At 41.6% G+C, this 26,899-nt stretch overlaps 3 protein-coding genes across 7 annotated transcripts; all 3 read right to left on the minus strand.

Annotated features, from left to right (window-relative positions):
* Window positions 1-11,953: 11,953 nt before the first annotated feature.
* slc25a6 (solute carrier family 25 member 6) lies at window positions 11,954-14,896 on the minus strand. Its single transcript, XM_080536377.1, has 4 exons — window positions 14,549-14,896; window positions 13,337-13,823; window positions 12,681-12,821; window positions 11,954-12,431 (listed from the first exon to the last, which is right to left on the minus strand). The coding sequence occupies exons 1-4, from the start codon at window positions 14,657-14,659 to the stop codon at window positions 12,274-12,276; spliced, it is 897 nt and encodes a 298-aa protein (XP_080392503.1). The 5' UTR covers window positions 14,660-14,896; the 3' UTR covers window positions 11,954-12,273.
* Window positions 14,897-15,025: 129 nt separating this feature from the next.
* Window positions 15,026-23,134, minus strand: asmtl (acetylserotonin O-methyltransferase-like). Of its 5 annotated transcripts, none has more exons than XM_080536372.1 (15): window positions 23,071-23,134; window positions 22,091-22,209; window positions 21,448-21,579; window positions 21,261-21,308; window positions 21,099-21,163; window positions 20,868-20,932; window positions 20,662-20,770; window positions 19,026-19,410; window positions 18,681-18,929; window positions 18,245-18,407; window positions 17,859-18,058; window positions 17,591-17,723; window positions 17,314-17,454; window positions 17,008-17,130; window positions 15,026-15,549 (listed from the first exon to the last, which is right to left on the minus strand). In XM_080536372.1, the coding sequence occupies exons 2-15, from the start codon at window positions 22,181-22,183 to the stop codon at window positions 15,344-15,346; spliced, it is 2,112 nt and encodes a 703-aa protein (XP_080392498.1). In that variant the 5' UTR covers window positions 22,184-22,209; window positions 23,071-23,134; the 3' UTR covers window positions 15,026-15,343. The 5 variants fall into 5 exon arrangements, with proteins under 5 accessions (XP_080392498.1, XP_080392499.1, XP_080392500.1 ...); XM_080536373.1 differs by having other exon boundaries at window positions 23,066-23,102; XM_080536374.1 differs by lacking the exon at window positions 23,071-23,134 and adding an exon at window positions 22,952-22,970.
* A 674-nt stretch (window positions 23,135-23,808) lies between these two features.
* On the minus strand, window positions 23,809-25,212 carry p2ry8 (P2Y receptor family member 8; the record flags this gene model as incomplete). The annotated part of the gene is made up of 2 exons (XM_080536846.1): window positions 23,809-24,568; window positions 24,914-25,212. 2 exons carry the CDS (start codon window positions 25,210-25,212, stop codon window positions 23,809-23,811), a joined length of 1,059 nt encoding a protein of 352 aa, XP_080392972.1.
* Window positions 25,213-26,899: the final 1,687 nt, after the last annotated feature.

A 26,899-nucleotide genomic window follows, 5' to 3' on the forward strand; every position in this document is an offset into this window, starting at 1 on the left:
ACAATATTTTTTGATACAATATTTCAACTAAACTCTTGGCCAATGTGGCCTGTAGACTATGTAGACAGATGGCCAATGTAGCCTTATAAGAATCTATCATATCCTGAGCACCTTGACCACAATGACATATATGATACGTATTGTATTGTAGTGTGGTGTGGTTACCAGTAGAACCTTCCAATCAGATTCCTTGATCAGGCTCAGAATGAAATAAATTAGCCGCAGATGATGTCATAAAAGAGACCAGGAAGTAGACACAGGAGCCTACCATTCATTCACTCACTTTCCCTCACTTGAAGTTTTGCTTGGGTGTTCAAATGGGTGTAATGTGTACTTTCCTACATACTCTCCTGGGGGATTTTTCTGAAGACCAAAAAAAGATGTTCTGTGTCAATGTATTATCTGGCTATACCAGAGTTGACCACCTGTGGTGCTGTAAGATACGTCAAAAACTACAGATATGTTGTGTGATAGTTAAGGTACGTGAATTGCAAAATACATTACTGAGAGTTACGTGAATTAGGACTTACGTGGTGGTTAGGCAGTATTAGGCATTCACTTGGTTAAGGTTAGGGGAAGTTGTTAGCGGAAGGCATTAGCAAATATTAGCATAAGCAATATGACTGAGCAACAATTAGCAAACCAAAAAAGCACAATTCGAATCAACAAAGTCCAAGTCGGGTGGTGTATGCCTCCACCATCCACCCAACCTCCTTATGCAGCGTTCTGCCTTTTGTATTTTCCTGTCAGTATATCCAGATAATAGATTGACACAGAACGTATTCTTTGGTCCTCAGAAACGATCCCCCAGAACAAATTCATTTAGAGATTGGCTTGGTAATTTCTTGCACAAAGAATTCCAGAATTATGACATGATCACTGTAGACCTCCTGTAGTCATTCTAGGTTCAGACGACTGATTCAGGCCATTCAGTCTAATCTCAGGGTCTAAACACAGGGGGAGAGAGGCCTGGCTTTCAATACACCTGTCCTCACCATCCTGAAGCCAAGACCAAGGCCATGGAATACTGAATAATACTGAATAATGAAGCCTAAAATAACTCAAACTATGATTGATAAATTGTTGTAGTAGTGACGTTATCTATTGACACTGGAAGTGGAGGAGTATTTAGCACCATACTCAAGGTTCCCTCTGAGAACTTAGATACTCTTCTCCTGTGTCTATTTCCCCACAGTTTCCATTCCACCACCACCTTGTCTTGGCTATGTGATGGTGTTACACAGGTTATTTACCCCTGTAATATCCACAACATGCACATTTAGATAAGACGTGCAATTAGCCTACGCCTTCCTGTTCTACCAGATCTGATTCTGAGGAGAGTTTGTTGATATTCAGCTCTGGTGTCAGTCCTGTCTTTAGAGTGATCATCATAGTCACATTGCCCTCCTTTGGTTAGTGATAGTACTGCAATCAGTGTATATCGAGAGAGTGTTATGAATCCAACCATCAGCTTTGACATTCTGATTTCTCCATCAGACATACAAGACAGGATATTCAGATAATATAACACACCAGATGATGATGTTCACAATGGTGTTAGACAATCATTGAATGACAGGCAACACTCGTCGGAAACCCTCTGAGTATCATGCTCATTGCTCAGTGTAACAACCCAATTACACATTCATTACCATGTGAATATTCATACTTCATCACCAGAACACATATGCTCTATTGTCCACCTGCCTCGGGGAGTTCTGGTCGTCAGTGTGACTGCATTGTTCTTCAGCTTCCTCCTCTTCCTCCTTCCCCTCTTCTTCCTCGCTCCTCTCAGAGGAGACTATTTCAATATCTACTATCTCACAGTCCATACTGGGCTCTGTAAAACTGCCGCGCCACTGTGGAGATACAGGAGGGGGTTGAGGCACATAATCATCTTAGATACAGTACACAAGATATTGGATGAAAACATTGATTACAAAATGTTAGTAATCTGATATGGATTTAGTTTTTTTTTTCTGACTAGAAAGATACGTGTATAATCTCAAGTGTGCTCTTTGGCCTGATGATTGGTCGGTTGGTGTCTTACTGTACCTGAGATTGGTCAATACTGTACAGGCTTTGACAGGTGTGCTTAGGGTCTGGGATGGGAGGTAGGATCAGTCTTCTGACCCTGTAAAACAAAAAAATGTAATCACCTGCTCAGCATATGAACATCAAAAGCATATATATACACGAGATATTAATAAAAAGCAGTGCTTTACCACTTGTTTCCTCTTAATGTCATTGTGAATACGTGATTTCAAGCAGTATAATAAACATAATCTGATCACTTGCCGAATTTGTGAGAAGCCGCAGAACAGCAGGACACATGTAAACAGACATAGGATGGTGACAACATAAACTGTGGCACTGATCTCTGGAGAACCCTGTGGTGGACAGAGGTCTGTTGAGAAAAAGAAGCATACATTAACCATGTCTAAAAACATTTAGATAAATACCCACATACAGCTTTGATATTGTATGATTTTATTGTTGAGAGTCTCTCTACCTGTCTCAGTCTCATTTCTCCAGTATGTCTCTGGTGTCCATGCGCTCCACAGATTATCTCCGTCACATAAATGGATGTATTTCATACGTATCCGGAACACATAGTTTTTCTTCCTATCTGGCTTATTCACTGAGTAAGAGAACTTCTTCTGTACAATGTTCTGTTAGAAGTAAACACACACACACACACACACACACACACACACACACACACACACACGTACCTATAGAAAATATAGAAAGAAATATACAACTGCACGAGTAGGGTCTTAACAGTCCTGTTCATAACCTTTAATTACCATTTTAGTTCTACCTGTTATGTGTTTTTTCCCTCTGAATATTGCAGGTGCAAATATCCCTGGTGCAAATGCTGGCTCTTAATAAGTACAGTATAAAACTCGTTGTGTTTTGACAGTACCTGCCAGTCAGTGTCACAGCTGTTTTTGTACTGTAGGTTGCTCGCGTAGCAATGTCCTCCAGTTCTCTTCCAACCTTTCCTAAGGTCTTGGTGCTTCCAGGACAGAAGTATTCCATCAGAGGTGTCCGAGATACTCACGTTAATGTTGTCTGGTTTTATTGCTGAAAAAGAAATGTGTGAATATCTCAAAGAAGGGATAGAACAAAAAGGGACTCTCTGATTGAAAGCTTAGTAAAAGTAGAAGGGAAGGGAATATCAAGGGAATATAATATATGAAATAAAATGTTGATTTACAGGAGAACTGTCTCTTTAAGGCCAAGAAAGCCACAGATACCAAACTGATAATGCTGTCCCACACAGAGAGGCCAGTGACACTACCAAATGATACCACTATACCACAGATAGCAGTCACTGATATTGCCCATGCCACTATGCCATATCCTCTGCACCTTAAACCCATTCTAAATAAAAGATACAAATATACTAGAAGAAATCAACCAACTGTGCAAAAAAGGAGGGCATTACAGTACATATCCATCATTATTCATGATTCACTTCACAAGTACAAGTACAGTGTGTATTATATCTTCTTTGCTGACATACTGTATCACACATTTTCACTCCCTCCATTCTTTCCTGAAGATTGGTTAGTAAGCTTTAGAGAAACTAGTCCTCTGTAACAGCAGGTGTTTTTTAAAAGAATGTGAGGAACCATTTAAGAGTATTAGGATGGATGCCGCTCTGTTGTTCTGAGAGGGTAATGTAAGGTAATGTAACGTCTATTGTCTAATGTCTAAGCTGAGGTGCTCTGCAGAGCATAGGGCTGAAGATCTCTATCACTACTTGTGTGGTGGAGGAATTTGCCTATCACACAGCATGATCAGTATTTACTCTCTGTGTAGTCAAAATCATCACTGAACCTGTTTTTCATTACATCACATCTAAAACCAGCAGTTTTTGTTTCCCATCAGTTTTTGTTTCCCATCAGTATGCGTGCCGGTGAAAGGTGCGACCATTCACCCACGCTGAAACCTTGAAAAACCTAAAAATAGCTTTCTTAAAAATACATTTTAAAACTTTTTATTTTTTATTTTTTTATATAGTTTTTGGGATTCAATATGTACCTCCAGCTTTTCCTGTGTCACTTCGAGTCAACAGCAAAGTATTTCTTATCACTTCACATTACACCACAAGACATTTTGGGATGTTGCCCATGTGATAGGATAAGTTGGCACAGGTCAACATAATGGAAGGTTTGAAAGACCCTCTTACCTTGAAGAATGGACTCTCCTTGCTTGGGTAATGAGAGGAACATCAGCAGAGATAGAAGGAGATGGACACAGAGAGCACTGGTACACATGGCCTTCTTCATATCTCTGTCTCTCTCTCTCTCTGTCTCTCTCTCTGTCTCTCTCTCTCTCTCTCTCTCTCTCTCTCTCTCTCTCTCTCTCTCACACACACACACACACACACACACACAAACTCCTCCTGACCCCCTAATACCCAGACAGACACAGGACACTCACAGTACTCTAACCCTAAACTACACCCCCTCATCCCCCAGACACACACATGCACATACACAGCGATTGGAGACTGGAGCCAGTCTCAACCACATCAACACACCTATAGTACAGAGATTGTGAATATGAGACGCGTGACGTTGACATCGCAGCCAGCCTTCCCACAGCCGCCACCTGCCACTCGTTGCGATCCTACAGTTCCTGTGATCTCACAGCATGTCCACATTCATACATTTTGTAAAAAAATAATAATAATAATAATCCCAAAGCTCCATTGTCTGTCACAATATAAACTGTTAAACTTTGAGCTCTGCTTTTAGAAAATTCTGAGGCTGAGTATACTGTATGCACCGTACAGTAGTAGGACAATAAACAGGTAATATTATGGTTAACTAGTTGAATATTGTTCTGCAATCAACACTTCATCCTCAGCCTCACTGAGCTGTGTGTGTGTGTGTGTGTGTGTGTGTGTGTAGGTTTGTGTGTGTGTGTGTGTGTGTGTGTGTGTGTGTGTGTGTGTGTGTGTGTGTGTGTGTGTGTGAGTGTGTGTGTGTGTGTGTGTGTGTGTGTGTGTGTGTCTACCTGAGATGTGGTACAACGCAACACCATTGATTTGAGAGACTTTACATTTTTTGTGAACCTAGTGTACATTTAATTTCACTTTGTCACAGTGGTCTGTTATGGCTACCAGGTACTTCATTGACATTTGGTATTTATCAAAATACCAGCCATACCAGCAATAATCACATCATTAGATACTGATGGGAAACAAAAACTCTCATCAACCCACAACCACTGGCAGACAGTCAAAAAGGAAGCTCTCTCATCTGCAGGGAGTCTGACCGTGTCTATCTCCCCAGCCCATCAGCCAGTTCTCTGAATGTCATAGCTCAGGCAGGCAACAGCAGTACCTAGAAGAGCAGTGTGTGCTCTGTAAGCAAGGAAGGGGGAGCCACCTACTGAATACTAGCTAAGATCTCTGTGGGTGGGGGGGCCAGGTTAGGTCTGTGTCATACTGCCATAGTCATATATATATATATATATATAAAATACTGTATCATATTATCATTTCCACTGCAGTACAACTGGTCCCACTGTAGAACAACTACCATCATTTGATCACTTTATTAACTTATTCTAACCCTAACCCTTTTTTATTAATTACCTTACTTATTTTACTTTATTCTATTAGTGTTGATTTTGTATTCTGCTGCTATTGCTGCTATTGTTGATTGTTGATTTTGTATTCTGCTGCAATGCCAATGTCATAGAACCTGAACCTAAGAATTGCACTCTGTGTACCTGCACATTAGATGATAATAATATATAATAATAAAAGCAATTCTGTTTGTTGTTGAATGCCACAGGGCCAGTCTGCAGACTTCTGGTGCAGTGGTCTCTGAATTGTGTTGCTTCTTCATTGGTTGATTATGAAGATGGTGTGTGTGAGTTTGTCATGCAGTGAGTCGTAGGAACCACTAGATGGTATTGAGACCCCCACTCCGAACGTCGTCCTATTATACATTCATTTAGTGCCAGAGGTCCGCTGTACCTGGCTCCCACTCTATTTATTGAACTATGAAAACAAACCCAAGCAAAATGACCTATGATATCATATCTAATTATGGCAGCTCATAACTGGAGTAGTATGTTATCACAAAACGGATCCATTTACCCAAGGATCATAATTCCCATGATCAAAGTCCAATAACCATCTCTACTTCTACATCTCTCTGGTGTAGCCTGCTGTATGGGCAAACAGGTTCAAACCAGGAGTGGACAACTATGATCCTGCAGAGCAGCAGTTAATTCTAGTCTTGTCATTTCTATCACAACTAATCATGCTCTTTAACCTAGATGCAGATTAGATTAATAAGGAGTGTTATAAGGCTGAAACAAAAGTCTGCATACACACACACTGCAGCCCTCCACTAGGCCCAGAGTGGTCCACCCCTGGTCTGTACAGTCACATCCCTGGAGGGCTGGGCTGATGGTTCAGGCAGAGAGCAGGCGGAGAAACCCAGAGAACAGGTCAACATGGGGGGGGGGGAAGCCAAAGCAGAGGAACAGGCAAAGAATCTCATGAAGTCTTTGAATCCGGCGGAATTCCTCTCCTCCTCCGCGGCTCCTTTGGGAGGCGTCAGGAGCCTGTGGAGAGAGCGCGGTAAGACGGGGGCCTGTCAGGAACAAAGCTCCAAATTCACATGATATGTTTAGCTAAAAGGGTGAAAGAGAAATGAATCAAAGCTTGGCGGGATCAAAGAAAAGCAACAATAAAGTCAAGCCGGTTGCCATGGGACCAGCAGGAGATGCATATCATTTATAAGTTCTTCTCTGGATCTGTCTGTGATGTGAGGGGAATTGATTGCTATTGTTTGGAGGAGTGAAGTGTGGGAAGCTGGAGGGGGTGAAGAGCAAGGGTCAGCGTTTCACAGCCAGAGGAAGATATCACCTCATTTGTTTTAAACAGCTGCCTTCTGTGATCAGTGTCAAAGGCCATAGTGGAGTAGCACCCGCAACACATAATAACAGAGACAACAAAACAATTTTCAACGGCACTTTGTGGCTACCATAAATATCTAATAAACACACACTGCAGATAGGCTAAGTTGCATGTATTTGTTTTGTTTGTGGAATAAACAGACACAGGTTATGAATAGACTTGTGAATGTAACATGAACATGAAATCAAAGAGTCTCCGAGATTAAACATTTGAAAGGTGTTACTTTGGAGATTGGAAAGGCAACAATTAGATATTCCCCAGTTCCCTGTGAGTACAGAGAAGATAAATAAGGTTGTTCGTTGTCATGGGCACGCTGGCGTCATGACGCCATATTTAGTAGTTGTCAACCACAACCCTAACCACAGGTTCCTCTCGCCGGCAAATATGGAACCTGAGATACACGTCAAAAAACCTCAGAAAATGTCGTACAGCAAAAAGTTGTTAAAAGCCACGCTTTAGCTACCACTATTGCTATGATTTCCGTGGGGGGTTTTGTACTTGTTTTTAAACAACAAATGACCTAAAAGGGCAGTAATTAGTGATACAGTTAGGCATCTTCAAAAACTTAACAGACTCTATTGATTTATATAAAAAATCTAGTATGTTCAGAGTGTAGTTCATGCAGAGTGTAGTTCATGTGTAAAATGTCTGTGATATTTCTAACGCCCTTGAAGTGCAATATTTTTGCCTTGGATAATAGGAGGTAACTATTTAATCTTGCAGTGTGGATGGCAGCAATCCATCAATGCACAAAACAATAGGAGGTGAGGTAGGTGATTAAACGGAAAGTATTATGTGAAATCTGTCAACACACACACACACACACGTGTGATTGACGTGACAGTGTCACTGCGTATTGTCTGGTGGGGTGTGTGTGTGTGTGTGTGTGTGTGTGTGTGTGTGTGTGTGTGTGTGTGTGTGTGTGTGTGTGTGTAAGACAAGACCTAGATGAGACTTAGTCTGCCTGCTGCTCTCTCAGATTGCCCCCGTGAGATATCCCAAAATAACAACAAAGGTTCCTCAGTGGGTCGGATGAAAGCCCTGTCACCAACCATTTCAGCACGGAAACAGCCGGAAAGTCCCCTCCCCTACTGTAGCTGTGACTGACAGTTCATACATTCAGTGGGAAGGTAAAGAAGGAAAGAGACAAAATGTCTCATTTTGACCACAATGAGGTTTTTCCAAATACAGTGTCAATGAGATTAACATGAACATTTAGAAGCATTTGCTCCACTTGACCTATAGACTTTTTAAAGTTGTCGCTTCCGGCTGTTCCTCTAATTCTGAACTGAATGTATCACTATATCCTTTTCAAATAAAGACATACATTTAATGTACCACTATTAATAGATTTTGCTAATTGTTCTTTAGATTGTTGATGGAATATGTGAGAGGCAGTCATGGACAGAAAGGTACTGGTGTGAAAGGTGTAGAACTTTGGGCTCACTCAGTATTTTGGCTTTGTTGAAATGTAAACTGCCTCACTACTGTGTCTACAGATCAGGTTCTGGGTCTGGAAAGTAGAAATAGGCCTCAAACCACTCTAACCTGTTCATAATCTTCATCATACAGTCACCACCTACAGTTGCTTCCACTCAGAAATTCCTTCAATATTCCTGTTCTGTCTGGCCTGAAAGATACCAACATAACTACAAACAGGAGAAAGCTCCATTGTTATTTCAAACTGGTAGAAGCCCTGAGGTTATTTTTCTTCCATCTTTGAAACAAATCAATGAAACACTATCCACCTTGAACAATTGCACATTTCTCAAATCAAATGTAAGTTGAGGAGCTTTCGTCTGACTTATTCTCTTTGTGGGCAGCAGCAGTAGTGGATGTCTGATATGCAAAAGGTACATTCCTCAAAATAAGTGTCAAAGTGAGTGCAGTATTGAGTGTTAATAGAAAACCAAATTGTCTAAGAGAGCAAGGGACCTTCAATGCTATTTCATCGATAAAAATAGAATTGTTCTTCATCAAAAATTCATTTGAAATGCTAGCCTATCTTTTACTAAGTAACACAGTGGCTATATGATACAACATAACAGACATGAAATCATACAATGTTTCAGCGGACAAAAAATGAGTATGCATCTTATCATCAACATATTGTGTAGAAGATCCCATTACCCCTGAGAGGAAAGATGCGCCACAGCACCACTGATTTCTTGTCCAACATCACCCCCATGTGGGTGCATAGATACAATTCTTCTGCACATCGCTTATTTAAGGTCAAGGTCAAGCAGCAGACATCGGGGACAACAAAGCTACAAACCGGCAGAGGGTGAAAATGACTCTCCACTGACCGGGATGACCGCCAATTGGTTCGAATGTCACTCAATGAAGTGCTTTTTTCTAGCCACAGCCCTGCCCCAAGGAGCCTGTTTTGAATCGTCCTGGCCGAGCACTTCACCCCAGCTGCCGTTTGCCATTCTTTCTGTAGGTCACTTGATGTCACCCTACAGTTGTTGAGTGACATTGGAATGAGTTGGCGGTCATCCCGGTCAGTGGAGAGTCATTTTTGCCCTCTGCCGGTCTGTAGCTGTGTTATTTTTGAAATGTTAGGGATGGAAGCAACCTGACACTCACTGTATCCCTCTGCCAGTAAAGCCAGAATTGAACCCTTCTTTTCCTCACTTTCAATTCTTCTGTCACGGTCAATAGTTCTTTTTGGACTCCAATTACTTTTGAGGTACTACTAGCACTGTTTTTGCCATCCAGCTGGTCCTATTGCAAGAGGACAGTGATGACCACAGCAGTGGGTTTTATACATGATAAATAAGATTTGGTTCAGGTGATCAACTAATCAGTACTTCACTAAGTAGAATGAGGTGTGCCTGTGTTGGAATTCAACAGACAATGGAATGGAATTTAAGAAATATTTGGAGTGGTCTCTTAATTTTTTCCAGAGCTGTGTTTATATGTATATAACAGTATATCTATTTCTAGCCTGCATATGCTGCCTGTAGTTAGTGTAGTACTACATAGCAACATGAAATTGTCCAATATACTTGGTGTGCTTATCAATCACGGTATAGTTTGAAGAAAAATAACTAAATGTAAATCCAAGTCATATATACTCATATATACAGCATCTGTGTATATCAAATCATTGTACCTACTGCTGGTATCATATACAAGGTAATAAAATGACCTAACCATATCAATGTTAGCATGCAATCAAATTGCCAAATTGCATACACAGCTTTATTGGGTTATGTGTTGGCTGCTAAAAAGGGAAAAGCAGCGTAGTTCATTTATGTCCCATGTTGTTCATTTCAGCTTATCCATGGTATCAACATGTGGAAGTGGTTGCAAATCTCCGGCTATCTACGAGCAGCAAATGGTTTTAAATCAGTCATTTTAATATCAAAGCAGTTAACACTAGTATCGTAATTACTTGCAGGTGAATGTCCTGCTCCTTGTCAAAGCTGCATTTGAAGAAAATGACTGTGTATTTATCCAACACGTATTGTACAGTACAGTGAGTGCTCAACAAGCAGGATCACATTACAGAAGATTACTCTCGAGTTTCAGCCATTTTCCTAAACTACACTGGCCTTTGATCTCTGCTAAAGTTGATTGACTTGAATGGTTTTCATTACAAAGCCTTGCAAAGTCCTGTCTATTAACGCTGGTAAACAAAACCCAAGACATTAGGCGTGAGTGGGTGCAGCTGGGATAGTAGAGAAGAATGATTACAGAATCTTTTGATAAATCATGTTTTTCAGCAACAGTAATTTAGTCACCATTTTATCTTTGATTTGTATCTGTAACTCTTGAATGTAATTCACAAGCCCACAGTTTTTCCCACCATAACCAATGCAGCCAGTGCATTTGCCTGTGGATGTTGTTTCTTCATGTTCTTTATGTTATATACATTTATAAGTAAATGTGAAAAGTTGACCATGAAAAAGTAGAAGCTATTGCTTCTATGTTTTGGGTTGATGTTGAAGACGATTTCACTTCAAATATATTTTTTCTACATTGATTTAAGTTTAGATTTAAGCATGACAACATTAAGTTGATGGAAAGTTTACATCTACTGTATAAATTAAGTTTATATCACAAAATAACATTGAGGTATTGCGTTTTATTACATTTATACAGGCATTCACATGATCTAGTCTGTGAGGGACCACAACAACATTTCAAATGTGAAGGTTCTCAATGCATACAACATGTGTGTTGAAATGACAATAGACCTTATGTGCTATACACACTGAACTGTAACCCACCCTTTGTATGTCTCTTCCCATTACAAAGACTAGTCTGGATAACGAAGATCAGCTCGATACTACCAAGGGCCTGATCTCAGATTGACAGGAAAATAGCCGTGAATAGTATGACTCCCCTTATTACCCGACTAGGAAAATACTTAGGAAAAGATCCAAAACGAAGAATAATGGAAATACACTTTTCATGTCACAAATAATATGAGCAAGAGAGCGATTTATTCTGGCATCAGATATTCCCAGATTGTCCAATTGTCCAATCAGCTGTTTGGCTGTTCTGGTCTTCACCTCCAAGCTGACAGACATAAAGCATGTCTGTAAGAAATGTAAGACTCTTGTCATTATGCTTTCATGTAGTTGAGACCCTATGTGACATGACCAACTGATTCCAACACTTTTCTAATCCTGAACTTGACAACATAAAACTCTTAATTCTAGTAACTCCCATTAATGTTATTGTCAAATTGCTATAGTATGTCCTTCTTTGTTATTTGAGAGTTTTAAGTTGTGTAACAAAATATGGAAGTCTGTATAACAAATCAGAGGAAACTGAAAAAGCATGAGGTGCGGTTCTGTGATGCCATCTTGAGGAGGGTTTCTGACACAGCAACACATTACACAAATTACTATAACTGCAAAGCAAATATTTCTGGGAACATTCCAGGAATATCACATATCACTTGGGATGTGGGAGACAGCTAAGCAATAAGATGACAAAAAACAACAGCTCTCCTTATAGTTTTATTTCGGAGGGCTAGTCTTTATAGGAAAAAATAAAAGTTATATTATGTAACCATTCTGTGCAAAAGAAGACAATCAATCAAGTATATCATCTAACAAACCAAACTGAGCAAAAAATATACTGTTTAAAACAGAGTGTATATAGCTCTTTGATTTGAGGGATAAGTTGCCCTTGGTTCACTAAATATACAGTATCCTAGACCCCATACATACATAGTGTGTTGAAAAGACAGGGTTTGGGGTAAAGCTTAAATAACGTCAGTGGTAACAGTCACCTACTCTACTGCACTTGTTCAGAGTTTGTCTAAACCAGTTTTTTGAGGTGGGAGGAAGAGGTTTGATTTAAACATATTTCTTGAATTCATCGTAGAGGACCAGGACGAATGCTCCCCCCATGCCTCGGAGCACGTTGGACAGGGCTCCCTTGAAGAAGGCCTTGCCCCCCTCGTCACGGGCAATTTTCTTCCAGCAGTCCATGGTTCCAGTGTACATGATATCCGCTGGGTGGCCAAACACAACATAAGAATAGGATAAGATGTATGTGCTTGCATAAACATGATAACATGTTCATATTACGATAAAGAAACATTTATCTCTCTTTGTCAATCATTCAAAGTCTTATAATTAAACACACCGTGCAGCTTTATTTCAGAGTATGATGTAATTCATGTCAGAATAAGGATCAGGAATGTGATCTCCTGTGTGAACCCCTCAGTGGTTATTTTCATGCATGATCATCTTCTCTTTACCTTCTTTGCGTCCTGACTGCATCATCATGCGACGCCTCACAGTGTCAAAGGGGTAGGACACCACACCGGCCACGGCTGTCACTGATTGGGCGATCATCCAGCTGACCAAGATGGAGGCGTTCTTGGGATCAGGAAGCATACCTGCACCGCAGCCAATCACATACAACAGTGGTTAAATGTGGAACTAGTTGAATTCGTCATGAGGTGCAAACATGTGTTATCTGTACTTCAATAAAGGTGTTTGTGTTGTAGCCGATTGTGTGGGCTCTATTCAGTTATCTTATAGTCATATTCAGGAATCACCAACATCTGGCCATACAGTATATATACGGTACTTGAGTTTAGCATCCGAAAACTCTGGGTATAAAGGAGTAAGAGTAAAGAGCCTATATTCTGTAATCAGAAACATGGTTAGACTTAGAATATCAGCATTGGGTTGAGTTATGCTTCCTAATTCTCTGTATAATTTGGCATTACTACAAATTGCCCCAGTTTCATCAGAATTCCTGAGTCTGTATGGCCCCACATTTAAACTTTTCTGTGTATGGAATTTGTTTGTATGTAATTATTTGTATTTGTTATTTGTATGCTACTACCCTGCTGCTAAACTAAATATCACAATGAATGGGATAATTGATTGATTGATGGCCCTGTACCTTTAGCCGTATCATAGACCCCAAAGTAGGCCGCCCTGTAGATAATGATACCCTGCACAGATACACCAAAGCCCTGGTACAGGCCCCGGATCCCATCAGACTTGGTGACTTTCTTCAGGCAGTCTGCTAGCCCGTTAAACTCCCTGGTGGCTCCTGCTTTGCCCACATCAGCCGCCAAACGGGTACGGGCAAAATCCAGGGGGTACACGAAGCAGAGGGAGGTAGCTCCGGCTGCACCACCGGAGGCTAAGTTACCGGCAAAGTAGCGCCAGAACTGTGTGTGCTTGTCGACTCCTCCTAGGAAGACCTGCTTGTACTTGTCTTTGAAAGCGAAGTTGAGGGCCTGGGTAGGGAAGTAGCGTATGACATTGGCCATATTTCCACGCCAGAAGGAGTAGAAGCCTTGCTCTTTAGGGATGCGTGTGACGCAATCAATGATGCCCTTGTACTGCATATCAGCGGTGATCTGTTTGCTGGCATGTTGGACCTGAAAGGGGAGAGGAGAGGGGAGGGGAGCAGTGACTCAGTGACTTTTAGGTACAGTATCAGATGTTCATGTTAGTGGGATAGATTGAAACATTGCAGGTTTATTTCCTCACAGGCCATATGCAGTAACAGCAACTACGTAGGTTCAAAATGTAGCTAGGGTGACCTGTCAGAATGTACATTCACTTAAAGTCAGTGGCTTCCTGTGACCATACTGTACAGTAGTATGTCACTTGAACGTGTGGTTCTCTAAAAGTGACTTTAAAATATTTGATCATTCTTTTTTTCATAGCTACTCTGTTACATCACGTGAGCTTGAGATATCTGATGACACTGCAGATGTGACTGCAGCACCCCACCACGAGTGATGCAGATGTTAGCTTAGCAAAGAATTGCTAGCAAAACTAGCAATTTAACATATACATTATCCGAATAGAATCATTTAACCATTAACATTTGCTATTAAAAAAAAAGCATGTGAATATGAATATGTTGCCATACGAGGGATTCGCTAGCCCGTGCGACTGTGCGCAGAAAGGATGCATGCAGAAAGAGGGAAGGAGAAAGTGACCAGGTGCGAGATGCATCAGTCAACCAGGGTTAATAAGAGCTACACTGATAGTTGAAAGCGACTTGTGCAAAGCGGTTTACAACACGAAGACCTTGCGAATTCAAACTAACTTGCTAACTTTATGCTTCTGACAGCAGACGGCCAGTCTGACTTACCTGCAGAAGGAGTTTGACTCGCTCAATTGGGGCGACGGCCGTTTTGGAGATGGCAGCTGCAACTCCACCTGCCAAAAAGTCCTTGGCAAAAGACACGGCTGCATCTCCCATGACTGCGGGTGTCTGAAGCGTCAATGCTGGGGAATAGCAGAGGAGGAGACGAAGCGGCGCAGTGATGGAGGGTTGCTGCTGGGTTTGGGTACCAGAGGTTGTTCAGCAGCCGTGCATAGGACAAAATGGGAGAACGTTGGCACGCGAAGTTCTATTAGACTATCGCGAGAGGATACAGGGATGAGCATGAGTCACATCAGTCACGCTTCAGTCTGACAGAGTCCATCACCAACCACAGTGCATTCACCAACCCATACGTCCATTAAGGAAGATTATCAATGAGTTAATAATTTCAATGATACCGTCTGAAATAAAATGTAAATCAATATAACACTCAGGGGTAATTGAAGAAAACTTGAAACTTGCAACTTGAAAAAGTTTATTTTCATAAAAACTGCAGAATAATGTTGGCCTGTATGTTTTTAAAATCTTTGAAAACCCTACATACTACTGAGATAGTAAGCTTCTGCTAAGCTGTTCTAGTCATTTCGACTGCTTTACAGTTTTGGATTAGGCACAGGATCACTAGCACAACATAATTTCCAATGTATTAATACTGAACTGGTACTTTCCATATGAAAGCAAAAAAAAGGACACATTTTACACTCAAAAATCACAGCACTACTATAGAGCACATGTGATACCTCTGAAACTACACGTTGTCTGTAAGACGATTCACAATTGCTATTTTTTAATGCCTATGACAACGTCCAGGAAGTTCCTGGTGAGAGACATGCGTATCTCTCCAAACCCATATTTTATCAGCAGGTCTCTGTAGCAGTTTTTGGGCCTTTCCTTGCCCTCAGTCTGGACCAGCATGTTCAGAGACTGGAGGGAGGGGTAGGGGGTTGGTCCGTCCGACATGGTCTCAGCTAAAACCACTGCACATCCTGTGGTACAACAAAAGGTCTTCTTTTAGAATATACTCAAGTTCCCAGGTCTGAATCAGTCCTTCAGTAGAGGAGAAGGATGAAAACAAACAGTCGTGGGCCAAGGCCCGGATTTAATACCCACGTTGTCATTGTTGGAAAATGAGATTTTATTACGTAATGTATTGCCCCTTTACACTACATACAGTATTGTCATTCAAAACACATGGCGGTCTGATCAGATATGTAGGAAAGGGTAGGCTGTACATACACAACATGGTCAGTAACACTTAACTCTGAGTGGGGAAAAAGTACAGTACAGTTGAATTCCCTTCGATCAATAGAAAGATTTATTTCTGTATTTGACAGAAAACCACAATCATTTAGTAACATGATTTGAAAATTACATGGTCAAACAGTAAAGAATGCAGTGTCATAGTGGTCTCAACATTTAGGCAAAATGTTGGGAAAATGTGAGGTCCAGTTATCATTTGCTGACATCATGACATCACTGTTATGTAGGTTTTATGACACACGTTTCAGATCAACTGCTGATGGTGCCTTAATCCTAGGACCACCATGGAGGGTATAGATCAAGGCTCTAACAAATTAAACACCAGATTAAACAGGCAAGGTCAGTGTGGGAAAGATACAGTAAGTGACCATAGACACTGTTGCAAAGACCCATCTTAGCCCTTCGTCCCTCTCAGCGCTTTTGGACTGATAATAACATAACCACATTATTCCTTCTAGGACATGTCTGTGGGTCAGTCTTTGAGGCAGAGGATAGCGTCCAGGAGATTATGTGTGTGTTTGACATGCGCTGTGGTGAAGCCGTGGCTCTTCAGTAGGAGGCTGTACTCTGTGGCGCTCCTCTGTCTCCCCTCGCTCATACTGAGGGCCTGGAGAAGCCCCCGGCTCGGCCCCCTCCTGTCCTCATCCAGGAAGATCTCACTCACCAACACTGCGCTGCCTAGGACCACGATGGGCATACTCATTTGGGAGTAGAATACATGCTTCTGCAGCTTGGATGCCAGTCTGTTTCTGCTTTAGCCAACGTGTCATTGCTTGGCAAGGCAGCGATGGAGTGTTGTTGAAAGCAGAAACAGACTGGCTGCCACCGAATGTTTGGCTAGTTCTGTAGTGATGGGCTCTGGGCTTTTTCTTATGACTTTCAGAGGTAAACTTAGACTAAACCTCTACACTGTAACAACAACAATAGACATACATTTTGAGTTTGAGAAAAGTGCTACATAAATACAAATTGTATTATATATTATTATATTATTATATATATAGATATTATTTATATATATATATATATATATAAATATATATTCACAATGACAAAAATATTGAAGAGTAACATGTGGGCTATGGTAATGGCAATGATTGGATCAATACTTTTAAGATTTCATAAAATAAAAAGATAAAAAATTCACAATGGAGAGAGTACTGCAATATGTTTCTCAATCTTACCTGGCACGCATGCGTCCGAAATTTTACTCAGCAAGGCATGTACTTTCTCATCTGACCAGTCATGCAGGATTCTTGCCAGGATGTACATGTCTGCTTTGGGAAGCTTGTCTTTAAAGAAATCTCCTGTTCAGACATACAAAAAAGACGTTTGAATTACTGTCAAAAATAACTGCATTCATAGTCTTACATTTAACATCGTAGAATAAGCAAATCACAGAGGAAATCAGCTCAGTGAATGTCTCAATATTATCTAACTATGACAACAGTAGTATTGTCAGTTCATCCATTGTTTGTAAATGAACAGACCTGCAACAAACGATACTCTGTCCTCTGCGTTGTGTGGGCGGAAGTGACCACTCATCTCGATGACTGCAGGCAAGTCAAGCACAGTCACAGACAGCTCTGGGTAGGCTCTGGCAAACTCATAGGCTATAGCACCAGTACATCCTGGGTAGAGGAAGCCAAACACAACATGGATGAGGGTTCTTTCTAGGGTTAGCTAAATTGGTTGATTGGTTAGTAACATTGAGATGAGTAGTTAGGTTAGGTTTTCTCTGGAATCCTTCTAATATCCTATTCCTACCTCCCAGGTCACATGCCGTCTTATAACCGGAGAGGTCAAAGGTTGTTGCCACCACTCTTCCGGTAACCTTGGCGATGCTGTGCATAGCGTTCATGAATCGCAGTTTTACTTCATGTCTGCTGTAATAGGCATCCTTTAGAAAAATGAAGAACGAAACAAAGAGAAACAGCGTTACTTACAAATAACAGTTGAACAACATACAGTATCACCGTAATACAAATTATAATAATTCATTATTATCATAGGAGAGGGGGATCTTGGTAATCACGTGAAACAGGTCACCAGACTTCTTCCCGAAGGCCCTCTCATGCTGGTTGGTGCCCTCCTTCACAGCACTCTCCAGGTGGGTGAAGAGAGGCCACACCAGCTCGTTACAGTGCTGGATGTAGCCCTGCAGGGAGAGAGGGGCATCTGACAACAGGAAGCGCCTGGCCAGGTCTGTGTTCTGGTACATCGTTGTCTGGTGCACTGGGGAGTCGGGACGGTCAGAAGAAGGCAGGTCAGAAACAAACTAAGATATATTGCAATAAATGAATCCCAGTTATTAGAACATCCGCCACCCAGATATAATGCTAATAGGGTAAAGAGACATTTCTAATATTCTACTTTACTCATTTACAGATTCTTAAGAGGGTAGTGAGGATCCAGACTTACTGCTCTGCTGGCTTTCAAGCAGGCCCAGGGAGACACAGGCCTCCAGTAGGCGTTTGGTCCCCTTCACAGAGGTTTGGATCTCTTGAGCCACCTCCACAGCCTCTAGGCCCGGCCTGCTCATCAACACGTCAAACAAACGCAGCTTGGACGCTGCGAATAATGCCTAGGAGATATATAACAGAGGGTAAGGTTTACTGTAAGATACATTGAAGTGAAGGGACATGTTTGACTCCTAAAGAGTAAATTGATGCATCACCCTGAACTGATACTAACATGACACTGATATTGTTCATGTGACGCATCAATTTAGTTTTTAGGAACTACTGTATATATGTATGAGAACTAGGTATACAGCAGCGAGTCCAACCGTAGAGTATTTTCCTGTAGGCCTACAGTGTGTTTATAATCAAAACGTGCATTTATCCACAGGATATACCTTTGAAGCTTTGAATCCATCCATGAGCTCGATAATCTTTCTTAAGTCTTCCTTGCTGTCTTCACTCTCGCTGTCGTCATGCTCCTCGACATTCCTCATGTGCGTGACACCCCTGCTGGTTGCCTCGAGTACTGCAGTGTTGCGGATGTCATGTGCCTCACCATCACCATTCTCTACGCATTTTGACAGGCTGTTCACCAGTGTCCAAGATCCATCACCCTCTTCACTTTCAATGGCATCCCCTTTCACCTAGTTCGATTGAATAGATTGTAATACGATAAAGTCAAATGAGTAGGTATACATTGGTTTAGGCCCATTAGATTACACATCAGTGTTTTGACTAACCTTGTGAGCGTGACTGGCTGAAGGGCTGTTGTGGGTGGGGCTAGCAGGGGGGACGTGGTGGGCAAGGTTGGCTGGAGGGTTGGTGTAGGTGGGGCTAGCTGACGGGGTGTGGTGGGCTAGGTTGGCTGGAGGACAGCTGGAAGTGGGACTGGCTGGGGGACTGTTGTTAGCACAGCTGGCTGTTGGGCTGGTTTGGGTGCTGTTGTTGGTCAGGCTGGCCACGGGGGTGCTCAGGCATAGGGTGGTTGGGGGGTTGTTGAACAGGTAGCACAGCTGCTTGCAGAAGTGATTGAGGGGGAAACCCACGACATTGAGGAAGTCTCCATGGACATACTCTACCAGCATGCCCCCCAGCGCCTGGATACCATAGCCCCCAGCCTTGTCCCTGAGACAGACACACAGACACACACACACACACACACACACACACACACACACACACACACACACACACACACACACAAATATTAGGCCCAGGGCAAGGACACAGACACACGGAGATTAGACACACACACACATGACAAGACATGACATAGACAGAAACACACACAGAAACACACACACACACACACACATTAGATACAGGACACTGACACAAGCATATTAGAGGACACTGACACAGACCCACACATATTAGACACAATACAAGGACACATGAACACACACAGACAGACAGGGGAATCATGTGCTGTGTCAGACTACGTCATGTCTGAACAAAAAATACGAAATGTTTAGTATGCCTGCAAATGGCAACATACTGTACAGATAATTGATTGAACACACAATTTACACTTTAGATCCTTTACAAATATCTCGAGATGCACCGATACCGATATCAGTACTCATACTCGTACCCGATACTGTGCTCATGTACTCGTAAAACTTCTTTGATACATCCGCTCCCGATACCACTTTACAGCAACGTAACGTAACCTCTTGTAGCAGGTAGGCAGAGGAGGAGAAAGTAGTTTGGAGATAGTTTATGATAAGCGATGATGACGAGTAAAGTAGAAGTAGAAAAAATAAGGTAAAAGACTGCAAACTATGCTCTGCAAAATTCTGACAGGATCTGGTGAAAGACAAGTCGGGAATCGTCAAGTCCTAATTTGTCAGCGAATTCAGCTTGTTTTTGATTCACTGTATCGTTTGTCTTCCTGCTTTGTACTCGAGCGACTTACGTTTTAGGTGTTACAAAGCGATGGTAGCAAACACGTCTGTTTTGTCATATATTTAATTTGTTACCGTCAGAAAGTGAGGAACAGCTGATGAAAATGTTTTCAAAGTCATTGTTAGAACTGTAATGGTATTATCAAGTACTCGTATCGGTACTTGGTATTGACAAGTACCCAAATGTAAGTACTTGTATAAGAAAAAAAGTGGTATCAGTGTATTCCTACAAATATCTCATGTTTAAATAGAACAGACTCTGACCCAATAAGGGGAGAAGACTCTGACCCATAATATGCAAACAAGGACATGTTGGTGGAATCAAAGTCCACTAAGCCACCAGTTCACACAGTTTAAATTCATTGAAGTGACCTGAAGTGTTCCTCTGAGAGGTGAGCATGCATACTACTCCAGGAAATATCGACAGTCATTACCCTATTGCAAACAAAAGTTGAAGGGTTAAACTCACATGGGTTCTCCACTATTGATGTACTCCCAGAGCATATCTTCAGACAGTTCTGCAAACTTCACCTTAGTTTCTTCATAGAAGTCAATCACCTGGTATTCAGTCTCTTCATCTTAAAAAAGAGAGGAAAAAATATTTAAGTCTGTGGCATAATAAAAAGACTATAAAGATTATACCCCTCTTTTCTCCATTCTTTTTTGGCGGCTTACCTTGTTTTTCGTGGCAGAGAACGATCACTACTCCAGTAAAAACACTGTGTTCTTTACCACTCAACCTATAAAAACAGGTGAAGGAGAGGTGAAGGTGAAGGACATTCCGTTCTGGACATTCCGTTTTCCGAATGATTATGTCCAAATGTCCCAACAGCCCTGAGGTCGTAATGCCATATGTGTCAAAGAGGCAATTGGGCATGCTTGAGAGCATTCTATATGCATACAAACCTTGAGAGCATTCTATATGCATCTTGCTTGTCAACTGGTTTTTCAAGAATCAGCCCATCCACTGTCTGTGCAAAGAAGACAACCGCATACAGAATAAAGTAGTGTGAAAGATGTATCACATTGGAGAGAAGAATAATGTTATAGTTAACTGATTCCTCTCACCACAACAGTGTCTGCTGCGATCACAATGTCTGGAGTCTTCAGGTGTTTCTAAAACAAACCAAGAAATAACTTTATTAGTCATTTATAACAAATTAGGTCAGAATCAAAAAGGCACAATTATAGTCACTTAGTATAAAAAGAAAATGAATGGTCAGCTAGAATTAAGACATTCTAGAGCTTTACTCACAAAGGGCATCCTCCTAGCCACCTCTAGGGCCTTCTGTTTGGCTGTCTCCACAGCATACCCCTGGGGTGTTTTAAACAGCCTCTTGTCCAGGGTCTCTTTGAACCAGGATGGCACCACCTCAAACCGTAAACCCTGTAACATAAATGGAATAACATGAGGACATCCTCATCATCCTCATCATCAAACTTACATGTTGACATATGTTGACATGAACATATTGATAATATCACAACTAAAATGGATAAGAGCATTGCCGTAACAAGGAAATGTTCTAGGTATGTAACATCAGTAGGTAGTGGTGGTCTAGTGGATAGTGAGTTGGACTTGTGATCGGAAGGTTGTGAGTTCAAATCCCGCCTGAAACCACACCACTACTAGTGTGCCCTTGAGTAAGGCACTTAGCCCTCAGTTACTCCAGGGGGAATGTCCCTGTAATTCGTAATTGTAAATCGCTTTGGATTAAAGGCGTCTGCTAAATGGCAAAATTAATTAAAATTAACATCAAACCAAGTGATCCAAGCTTATGTTGATAATTGTTCAAATGTGATTTTTGTGTCGGAGCTAATGGGGATCCTAATAAACAAAACAAAACAAAACATCATCCTCATCATTTAAATAGCAGACTGTTGGCCTACGGTCTCACCACATTGGTCAGAATCTCCAGTCTCCTTGGAGACGCGCTGGCCAAAACGACCAGCTTACCGGTCAGCTTGGAAATCACAGGGTTCAACACCATGGTGACCTCAATCGCTCCTCACAGCCCTGAGGTCATCAATATAAAAGTTAAACATTAAAAAATCTGGGTTGTTTCAGTCAGCAATTTGGCATTCACATCTGTTTACTCATGCATTAACCTTGTAAACAGATCCACACTTCACTTGCATGCAAGTGAGCATGTGATAGGGTACAATGTGTGCAGTTCCAGACAATGAACCAGTATGTGCTGTAAAGTGGGTGTTATCCCACTCACTGTAATGATATGTGGTAACCGGTGCCCCAAGGCACGCATGTAGCCTAATTGTTGCAATTTCTCAGCCCACACATGAACACGTTTCTGTCTGTGCCTCATTTGATGAATGAATGAATGAATGAATGGTCTTTATTGTCATTAATACAGTACAGGTACCATACAACGAAATTTAGGAGGGGGGGGCTCCCCTGGTGCTTGGAAAAAAGACAAAAAACAAGAGGTCCAAGGGTAAAATAAAAAAGGGAAAAGAGCTGGTTTACATAACATTTATGGCTTAATATTTGTGTTTACTAGACGTATTACGTTTCAAAAAAAGTTAGTTACACTCACCTGTCATTATTGTCATTATGTAATAGATAGTCATCGAGTTACTATTAGCATTGACCAGACATATATTCACAGATTATAATCGTGTTGACAATAATCATTACTATTATTGAACACTATGATACAATAAGTATGTTGCTGCATTATAAAGCATGCTTGGCTTGAGAATAACTCACTGCCTGGAGAAGATGCCTGGTCAACACTCACGAAAGTTCAACGATCCAGCAGTGAGAAACTCACATGTTGACAACAGCTGAGCTGCATTTAGCTCTAATATGGTCTATAACACAAGAAACGGTACATACAAAAACATCGCATTACCTTACCTGCAGAAAGTCCTCTACTCTTCAGGTCCTGTCAAGAAAGGGTTGTTGAGTTACGAACTGTGCCACAGCGCATGCGTGAACGTGAAGACGCAAAATAGAGGAAGAACAGTCAGCCAATCGCATGGCATCATGGTTTGACTTCAGTGCCCCATTGGACAGATTCATTTCATCGATCCATAGACTGCATGGATAGCCTGACACTGTACACCAGCTATTGTTACTGTTTATTCACATAACTTCTGAATTTGGTCCTTAGTTATTGCAGAACATACGGATCATATTTGAACAAGTTTTATTTTAATTCGCATCAGAAGATTGATGTTAGAATGTTATCCTTCTATTACCAATATTTAATTTACTTTTTGTTTCTTTTTCTCCACTTAATACAAATTAGAATACTTGGATGGAATATTTTATAAATATTTATTTTCACTTTATTTTGAAGAAGGTTGGCACTGTCTGCCCTGGTTGATTTATATACAGAACACACAAAATATTGCAGTTAAATTATTTAGTCATATAATTTGATAAAAAAAAAAAAAAAAGATGTTGCAACATGCCATCTTGTTTGTCAGTAAAGACAAATGTCCCCTCCGTCTGCCCGCCCCCCTCTCTTTCACACTCTCTCACACACACACACACACACACACACACACACACACACACACACACACACACACACACACACATATACACACACATACTTCCTTCATCCCTTTTCTCTACAGGGTATTTGCGTTATTTACATAAGACAGAGCCTTCACAATTCTGTCCCTCGGACACATACTGGGCTGAACGCAAACTCTCTTTGCGCTGTTCTGTCTTGCCCGTGTCCACACTGCTCATGCTGTTTAGTTTCAGCATCTGCCTCAGCTTCTGACGGAACTCTTTACAAGCAAAGTAGTAGATGAACGGGTCCAGACAGCTGTTGAAGCAGCTGAAAGAGAGAGACAGCTTGTAGGCCATGTAGAGAGAGTCACCATAGTACAGTCTGCGCACTGTATGAGCCAGCAGCAGGATGTTGTTGGGAGCAAAGCAGAGAGTGAAGACTAAGAGCACAATGACAGCCAGACGTATGGCTTTCTCCTTCTGATTCCTGCTTCCTCTGCTCCTGGAGTCTCTGGCCAGCTTGCGGATGATGCTAACATAGCAGAACACAGTCGCACAGAACGGGACGAGGAAGAGGACCACAAACATGCCAAAGAGGAAGCCCGCCCATGCCTGAATGGATGGAAGCATGTCCTTCTTAAGAACATCAAAGCAGGTGGTGATTTGCAGCTCTGGAATGTGGAACGTCAGGTCGGTCTTCATCAGTGGGGACAGAACTCCTAGGACGAGCGTCCACATGACTAAGCAGCATACCACAGCGAAGGACTTCTTCCCCCGGGTCTCACGGAACCACATGGGCTTGGTGATGCCCAGGTAGCGATCCACGCTGATGGCCGTCATGGTCAGGATGGAGCAGTACATGTTAGTGAAGAACATCAGCGTAAGGAACCTGTGGAACAGAGTTACAAATGCATCCATTGTAAATAGTTTCAAGTTTATAGACTTTCACTGAAATTCTGCCACCACTACTGTAGGTATACTGTATACCAGGGGAGGTTGGTGGAGGTAGAAATTGGTGGACGGGATCATTGTAATGCATGGAATGGAATGAGGAATGTTAGCATGAGATGTGATACTGTAGTACTGGACTGTAATAAACAACCTTCACACCTTGTTGTCCTCCATGACTAAAGAACGCTGCCCTCTAAGTTTGAAATAACAATGTGTACTACCATTTTGCCAGAACTTAACGGGGCTCATCTAGGTCAGTGAATGATGAATGAATAGAAAATACCTGCACATCCCGGGTCCCAGAGTCCAGTCATATCCTTGGATCTGGTAGGCGATCTGGAAGGGCAGGGCAGTCCCCAGAGCCAGGTCAGTCAGGGTCAGGTTGATCATGAAGATGATGGAGGGAGTCTTGGGAGTGGTTCGGAAGAGGAGGAGGCACATGGAGAGGCCGTTCCCTGTCAGGTTGATGACCGTGACAACGATGTAGATGATAGAGATGGCGGTGCTGGTGAAGGTTTGCTGAAACAGGGACAAGGTGGCGTTGTCCAGTTTGGTGGTGGTGGTGTTGGAACTCAAAGGCATGGTTATGGCTTCTCAACACACTACCTGGAATCAAACAGACACAGTACAGAGAGATTTCAGTACAAATGGTTTACGTTTGTGTCGTTGTTTTTCTTGAGATCTATCTGTGTCAACCTTGCACACATTTTCTATTTGTGGGAAATGATTACTGAGGGCATAGCAAGCCAGTCATCTCACAATTCTCAGAAGTTTGGAGACAGGTAGACAGTTGCCAAGTTAGAGTTGCTGACTCCCTGTGAAGGTGTGAAAGCTCTGTGCCACGTGCCTCTCTATAGTCTGGCTGCCTGGGCGTCTGCTTTATTGACAAGTCTGTTGTGACCACAATGCAGGAGGAGTTCACACAGGAAAGGTTTTTACTTTTCACTTTCACTGAAAACAACTGTCACAAAAAGGTGTGTGTGGGCCCCAACTAGGGTGGAGGCAACAACTGTTTTCTGAGGGTGGAGGAAACATCTGTATCAACTGTAGTACTGTATATATTTCTTCATCAGATAAGACACTTGAGGTTAGAAGCCTTATTTGCAAGGGTGACCCGGATGGTGGTAATATTTCTGCTTAATATTACATTTACAGTGACATTTGTCAATTGTTTTAGTGTCATTTGATATGTTTTTGACATAGGAGTGAACTTCCTCTTCTGACATACAATAGTCTCTAAATCACTAGTATTCACACACGACATGTTTTTGAGGCTTTTGTTTTCACAGTACTATAGTAGTCACCTCTCACAGCTTTCCCCTGATAAATCTTTATAATGTAGGCCTAATTGTATAGTAAGTGTTATATAGTATATGCCAACATCTTACATACATCATTTTTCAGTATATACATGTATGGTTGCCGCGGGAAACAAAACCACAAGCTAAGCTTTGTTAGCGCCATGCTCTACCAACTGAGCAACAGAGGACCACGTTATAGTCATAATACTGTACAAATTCCAATAGTGAATCCAATGCAGTTGCACAATTTACTTCTCCCCATGTGCTATATTAACAGAAATCTCATATGACTTTGAATAAGCTTTGGCAAAAGTAAAAAAACAAAGGTATATATTGCTGTATATACCTCCCACACACGTTCAATGTTACAGCATGATACTAAATAGAAACCATATTACTTTAGACAACGCATAACGCATATTCAATTGAAGAATCTGTACTGTGTATACAACCATTTCTCATTATGATTTATGAGCAAAATGTCATTTGAGAACTCACCTCTGAGAACGAGTAGGCTTGAATGAGAGGGGAGTTAAGGATGGATGGATTTGGCTTTGTAGTGGCTGAGGAAAGGGGAAGTGCGTCATCTAGTCAAACTTCTACAATATGCCACCCTTTCTGAGAGGCACACACTTCGCTGTATTTTACCAGGTTAGTTCATTTGGGACACATTCTTCTTCTCACAACTTGTGAGAATTTATGAGGAGAGGAGTTTGTGGTTTGGGCATAGTTTTGGGCAGCATCATTTCACAATCCCTTTATCTCAGCCCAACCATGCTGCTTTCACCCACCCTCATCACATGCTTTACAGCAACACACCACACAACCCCATATCTGCAACGTAAACTCTATCTGCAACAACCCAGCAGCTAGATATGACATGTCACTATTGTAATTAACAACAGGTCTACAGAAAAGTGTTGTGTTATCTCAAAAAGAACAGTAGCTGTGTGTAATTACTGCAGTTA

Source organism: Nansenia antarctica (assembly GCF_963989245.1).
Source record: "Nansenia antarctica genome assembly, chromosome: 7".
Lineage (NCBI taxonomy): Eukaryota > Metazoa > Chordata > Actinopteri > Argentiniformes > Microstomatidae > Nansenia > Nansenia antarctica.

What these genes read in the sequence shown, in the direction of transcription:
- asmtl (XM_080536372.1), bottom strand. Translation starts at nt 22,183, where the DNA reads ATGGTGTTGAACCCTGTGATTTCCAAGCTGACCGGTAAGCTGGTCGTT. An exon ending in GCATATAGAATGCTCTCAAG is followed by an intron (nt 20,933 to 21,098) that starts GTTTGTATGCAT and finishes CTGTTTTTATAG; the next exon opens with GTTGAGTGGTAAAGAACACA. An exon ending in TCTCTGCCACGAAAAACAAG is followed by an intron (nt 20,771 to 20,867) that starts GTAAGCCGCCAA and finishes CTCTTTTTTAAG; the next exon opens with ATGAAGAGACTGAATACCAG.
- slc25a6 (XM_080536377.1), bottom strand. Translation starts at nt 14,659, where the DNA reads ATGGGAGATGCAGCCGTGTCTTTTGCCAAGGACTTTTTGGCAGGTGGA. An exon ending in GGTCTATGATACGGCTAAAG is followed by an intron (nt 12,822 to 13,336) that starts GTACAGGGCCAT and finishes GCTGCGGTGCAG; the next exon opens with GTATGCTTCCTGATCCCAAG. An exon ending in GCAGTCAGGACGCAAAGAAG is followed by an intron (nt 12,432 to 12,680) that starts GTAAAGAGAAGA and finishes TTGGCCACCCAG; the next exon opens with CGGATATCATGTACACTGGA.